The sequence below is a fragment of the Notothenia coriiceps genome, unplaced genomic scaffold, assembly GCF_000735185.1.
Source record: "Notothenia coriiceps isolate Sejong01 unplaced genomic scaffold, NC01 NC01_scaffold00020081, whole genome shotgun sequence".
Taxonomy (NCBI): domain Eukaryota; kingdom Metazoa; phylum Chordata; class Actinopteri; order Perciformes; family Nototheniidae; genus Notothenia; species Notothenia coriiceps.
The window spans coordinates 613,446-619,784 of record NW_011352782.1 but is presented as its reverse complement, the minus strand read 5'-3'; the positions used below and the strand labels follow the sequence as shown (position 1 = coordinate 619,784).

The following is a 6,339-nucleotide window of genomic DNA, read 5'->3' as shown; positions in this document are numbered from 1 at the left end:
ATGTATTTCTGAATGCCACGTAGTGTTGCAATGTTGTATAAGTCACATCAATTTGAAATGCACACCGGCAGTTTAATGTTTCGCTCTTCCTCACTGTGGCCACAAGAGGCCAGTGTAAACACATACACAATTTGTCTTCAAAACAAAAGGACAGTTGTAAAAACAGTCTTGTCGTTACATGTGTAACGTGGATGAAGAGTGATTATCTTGTATTTTCTGTCATCAAAGTAAAATGTAATTGTTGATTCATTGTAATAATAAAGATTAGCTAAACTGATAGCTGTGTGTTACTTTGCCCGCTTGAGGAATACTGTTGATCTCCAGCGTCAAGTACGACATAATAACTAGCATACTAACCCTTCCGGAAACATTTCTTCAAAATAAATCAATCCAATGGATAGATATTTTACAATATCCAATCCAAGTATGTAAAAAAAGGTGACAAACACATTTACCGCTGGGCATTTGTTGAAATGCAGCCAAAAGTTACATTTTGTACGCTTTAGGAAATTCCTTAACTGTACATTTTATTTTAATAAAACAATGATCTAAATATTTGGATTATTCCTGTATAATTGAGAATTGAAATTCAAGATTTGGTGAGTTTTCAAATAAAATACAATTATAAGTTCAGTAACCTAACAGAAAATAAACTGAACATGTATTTAGTTATGACAGTAACAATAAACTGCTTAATTAGTACCAATTGTACCTAAACAAAACCAAATGCATGTATTCTGCTAACTTAGGTAATGTAATGGATGTAAAACCACAACCGGTCAAAATCAGATCAACAGTACCAGAAGTTCCAGCTCCAGTCCATCCTGTGTCATCTTTAAGCAGTAAGGATGGGATTGCAGGCATGGTGATGTTCACAATCTACAAACAAAGACACGTTAGATTTTTTACACTTGCGCCAAACAACTAATGCCGTGTTCATGTTTTCCTATTTTAACTGTAAAAGTTAACTGAAGTGTGTTGTCATCCAAATGTTGGGAATTAGGCTGAGGTTATGGTGCATCTCTATGTCCTGTCACATAAACAGAAAAAGAATGAGAGCTGGAGGGTGCATGAGATACAGAAGGCAAAAAGAAGCATAACAAAAAGCTGTAATATACCTGATGCTATATTTAGGAATTAAGACATGTTTTAAAAAAGGAGACAATTATTCGGGAAATATTTAAAATAAAAACATTGCCTCCGCCAAAAGCTGAATTGTATATTTGAGTATTTATTGTCGACTGAAAGTTAGGGTAAAATTGTTGTAGGCTACTACCATTATTAACGATAATGGTTGCTAGGCACAGGTTGGCACCACTTAATCTGCCCGGACAAGAAAAGATCCCCTCTTGAAAATATTGATAAATGAGAAAAAGAGAGATAGATTTTAGTTTATTTTTTATTTTCTATAAAAGAGATGAGTTTATTCCATGATCATAACAGACTGAATCAGAGACCTCGATATACCACTCACATACCAAAAAAAAAAAAAAAGAGAAAAAATAAATCGAGGAAAATGTTTGAACAAAACCTCCAAAACAGAACAAATGTAACACAAAATAAAATACCTGAATAAAGCAAACTCTGGGCTGAGCTGCGGGTCAGCACATTCTGTGAAGAACTCATGGCACATTATGTCCAACAGTTATTGTGAAAAGAAAAAAAGGCTAAAAGAAAGGAATGACGTTTTTTTTTTTTACCCTTTCAAAACCAGGCTAATAATTAAAATTCTATATTCATATATGGTAGTCTTCATAGAAATTAAAAGGTGACTTAAGAATAGAAACAAGTTCTCCTGAAGTTCATCTGTTTATTCTCCTCATCAATAGAATGCTTATCTACATCGGGGAACATGCCTCTTGCAGCACACACTTTTTAAAAAATTGAACAAAAACAAAACAGTCACACAGCCGTCCAAATGTACACAGTCACACTCACAGACCAGACTCAAACGCTAGTGTGGCAACGCTGAAATATATCTACCTAAAATCCGCTGATTGAACAAATGAGAAAGTAGTTGTCAGATGTGTACACTCATAGAAGTCCAGCTAAAACTAGATTTAAAACCCGAATATTGACAACGGGTAAAATATAAAACGCTGTCTTTTCCTTATTTATTTTTTTTTCCTTTTTGTTTTTTTACACAAACTCTTTCAAAAAATCTCCCTCCCATCTCAAATATTACACCGCCCAATCCTGCCCCGCCCCCTTTCTAAACCCCTCGAAGTGTAATATAAGCCAACGAGAATTGCAATACAATACAGGCACTGGAGAAAAACACCATAAGAGACAAGTGAAGAGGACGAGATGCATTCAGATTTTTAACCCATCCCTGGTCCAAACAATGTCTCCGATAACAGAATTATAACTCACATCCACTATTATTTAACAAGAATAAAGTTATAAATCAAAACTGTTTTTAAAGTTTTTTCAAATTTCTGTTTGTCTTTTCTTTTCGTACTGTTTACAGTGTGCCCTCAGTGAATTACAAGAGGTTTGATGCAAAAACGAACTGGGGGCTCCGCTCCTTCCAGTCATTTTTTTACTAAACCAGATTCAAGTAACAGCTACAGAGGGGTGTGTGTGTCTTATTCCTGATGGTCCCCTTCCTGCTGCCGGCACTTTGATCCTAACCCTTAGCTAAGATCAGAGCGCCAACAGAGAGAACAGCAAGGGACTCCTCATCTCATTTCTTGACTGATCCAGTAGTGTGACTGTTGCAAACACGCCAATGATATCAACATTTCCAACATTATGTCTTCAAATGTAATACAAAGGATGTTGCTAAACTTTTAGTGAAATCATATTCCAACTAAAGCACAGAAACGTCAGGCCCTTTCCCCTTTACTGCTAACAAGTGTAGCTTTAAATAAAAAATTCAAGGCAGGATGAAAACTGATGCTGTCTTTGATAAATACTTGCAGGAACTATGATAATGCATATATTTCAGGTTTTTTTGTCTAGCTACCTACCGTGTTTTAGGACAAGTAATTTAGCATAAAAGATAATGGGTAGTTTGGCATAGACAGAGGTGTAGGAGTGTGAAGGTATGACGACCCAAAGAAGAAAAAGAAAATAAACAGTTATTGTAGTATAAGAAAATACTTCTTTACAGTAGATACTAGATGATGAAAAAAGGTCTGCACTGCTTCTCCTCCTGGTTGTAAATGTTATTGTTTTGTCAACGTGTGCAGTACACATTGGTCTGTTTAGGAAAGAGGTGTAAGGCAAACTGTACCTTCTCTGCTGAGAAATATACACGATATACAGTATGGAAGTTGCCCCAACGACCATTTCATTTGTTCACTTACAACAATCAAAACAAAACATAAAACACCAGTCTTCTTCACCACCTCAGACATCTGGCAGTTTCAAAAACACATCTGCACAGTCTGTCAGTACATTATCAGAGCATTTCATAATTATTAGGGTGTCTCTTCTCCTGCGATTTATTGCGCCCACGCACGCTGTAAGTGAAAAAAGGCAAACTGTGCCAACAGGAGTCCTCTTCCTCCTGTTACATCAGGCAGGCAATGCCAAGTTCCCAGGATGTGACATCCAATAGGATCCCCATGTGTTGTGTGTCCGCTCCACAAGGGCAGAGCGAGCTGGGCGCCCTCAGTCCTCGCTCCGAGGGTCGTCACGGCTACTGACAGTCCGTGGCCCTCTGGGGTGCGTGGTCGCCAAGCGTCTCTCCTCCGAGGAAGTTTACATAATGCAAGTTTTTTGTTTTGTTTTGTTTTTTTGCAGTTACGTTTCGGTCGCTAATCTCCTCAGAACAGGTTCTCCTCAAAGATAGCCATTAAGTCACTTTGGAAATTCATGTCAATTGTTGCAGCCATCTGAAAGGAGAGAAGAACAATTAGCGTTTCCTCTACATTCACTACTTCTGGGAAATCACTCCTACAGCTTAGGGATGGGAATTTGAAAGCAAATGTATGTTCGAATATTCGACCCCCCAAAAAACGGTTAACCGAAATGTACATATCCTATAAAAAAAAAATGTATAAAAAAATTAATAACTCACATTCGAATACTTGAATAATTTCGAATATTCGAATAATCGTTCCCATCCCTACTACAGCTCCACATGAAAACACAATCACTTATTACTGGTTTTAGTCCAAATGTAGCTCTCAATCTATTAGGGATGGGAATGATTAAACTAATATTCAAAATGATTAAGGTATTCAGATATGAGTGATGAATATTTGTATTGTAATTTTGTGTTTTTTGATGGGAGGGGTGCCTAAGTTGATTACATATTATCAAATAGATTAATTAAATGTGTACGATAGTGCCATTTTAAATATCTTAAGAAAAAAAACAAGTGTCAAGTCCTACACAACAAACATGGCGTCAAAACGGAGTAATGTGTGGAAATATTTCGACCAGGTTAGTAAACTTTGGTTGTTGTTGTAATGTATAGGATATGTACATTCGGTTAACTGTTTTTTGAGGGGTTGAATATTAGAATATACATTTGGTTTCAAATTCCCATCCCTATAATCTATATCTATATCTTTTAGACTACGTTACAGTTATCATTTGACTATTTCCGTTAACAGTTATCTCACCGCTTCCCGCCTCCTCCTCTCCTGCTCTCGGCGGCGAGCGAGCTCCCTCTGTTGGTCGAGTGGGTTCTGTGCAGCGGGCTGAGGCGGGGTGGGGGGGGCAGGAGGCTGCTGGATGGCAGCAGGCGGGGGCTCCTGCTGTTGCTGCGGTTGTTGATGTTGTTGCTGTTGTTGCTGCTGCTGCTGCTGCTGCTGCTGCTGCGACTGAGCTTGAATGTGTTGCTGCTCCTGACGCCGGCGCGGCTCCTCGTGCACCCGTCTGGTCGGCTCAATGATGTCCTCTTCATCCCGCCCTCTGGAAAACATTCAGGAAAATCATTTACACCAGGTGGAATCTAATGCTTCTCACATTGCTGTAAGGGCTTCACTTTTGGTTTTGTGTTAGAAAATGGCTGTGCTTATAATAAAAACAGATCACCTAAAGCCTTACAACTCAAAACACATAGAATACAGAGATGTCTCGGCTTAAGCAAACAGTTCTAAACTGACATAAGAAGCAAAGACTGGTGAGCAAAGCTTTCTCTGGAAATCAGTCTCACTATTCTTTACTACACTGCATCCCTAAAATCTATCAAATGGGCTGCAACATGTCCACTAGAGGGCATAACACATCTGTTCATCATACAGGGATTCTGGCATCATTCCTCATCAGACTGTCTACCTAAATACATTTGCACCAAAAGTGCAATGATAACACTTGTATGCTGTTGAAAGTGTTACATCAACACTACAGTTTGAAACTGTATAACGCAAAGGGTCTTTGAAGCTTTGCTCGATCTGTAATTAGATGGACTCAACACAACAAAGTGTATCAGCCTCACAAACTTATTTTTCGAATGACTTATATGCTTTGTTGAAGTAAAAATACAACTATTTACAGCAGGGATGGGCTGCATGCGGCCCGCGGGCAACGTAATTAATAATAATAATAAAAAATAAAAAAAGTACTGTAGTACTGATACCGTCCACTAGACTCCTAATTACGTCGCGAGCTGCGTACATGATTTCAAATACCGTGAAATAATCTGTGACGCATTTGTGTGTATTGTGTTTGTTTCCCGGGGAAACCCTCTCAAGAAAACACCGGCTGTTGTTATGCCTGCTGTGACGTTAAGTTTCCTCTTTTAATGCCTTGACAAGCTTAAAAGTTGTATTTATCATCTGAATTTGGCGAAACAAGTTTAATATTCTTAAAACCAAGACTTTGTTTATTTGAAATCAGATGAAAACAAACTGTCACGGACCCTGCCGTTTTATCTATGATTACTACGCTTTTCATTCATAATTTCAGCGGGAGGGAGGGGGAGTGGTATGAGGAACAGCAGAGTGCGGGCTGACAGGTGTCTGTGTTGACATTCCCCTTATTGTGGAATGAGGGGAATGCAGAGACTGGCTACAAGTGTCTTAAGTTCAAGTGAGACAACTAATGTCTGGGTTAGTGTTCATGACTTCATGTTTATCTCATCTTAAAGTCCTTATCTTGCGTAATTTACTGTAGCTGAAAGATCATAGAACTGTTTCAAAATGCATTAACTTGTTGGGTCTTATTCCAGTAACACGTGATATAGATCGNTCATGATTTCGTACAGCAGCCAAATACCGCGAAATAATCTGTGAAACTTTTGTGTGTATTGTGTTTGTTTCCCGGGGAAACACTCACAAGAAACACCAGCTGTTGCTATGCCTGCTATGACTGTAATTAGGACTTTACAAGCTTCAAAGTTGTATTTATCATCTGAACAAGTTTAATATTCTAAAAACCAAG

At 38.3% G+C, this 6,339-nt stretch overlaps 1 protein-coding gene across 1 annotated transcript in view; it reads right to left on the bottom strand.

Annotated features, from left to right (window-relative positions):
• Positions 1-1,381: 1,381 nt before the first annotated feature.
• The window catches only part of brd4 (bromodomain containing 4), a 25,510-nt gene continuing 20,552 nt past the window's right edge, over positions 1,382-6,339 (bottom strand). Inside the window, exons 16-17 of the mRNA XM_010779351.1 lie at positions 4,578-4,869; positions 1,382-3,842 (exon numbers count right to left, since the gene is read on the bottom strand). Coding sequence (XP_010777653.1) covers positions 3,774-3,842; positions 4,578-4,869 — 361 coding nt within the window. The 3' untranslated portion in view covers positions 1,382-3,773. The remainder of the gene's footprint in view (positions 3,843-4,577; positions 4,870-6,339) is intronic.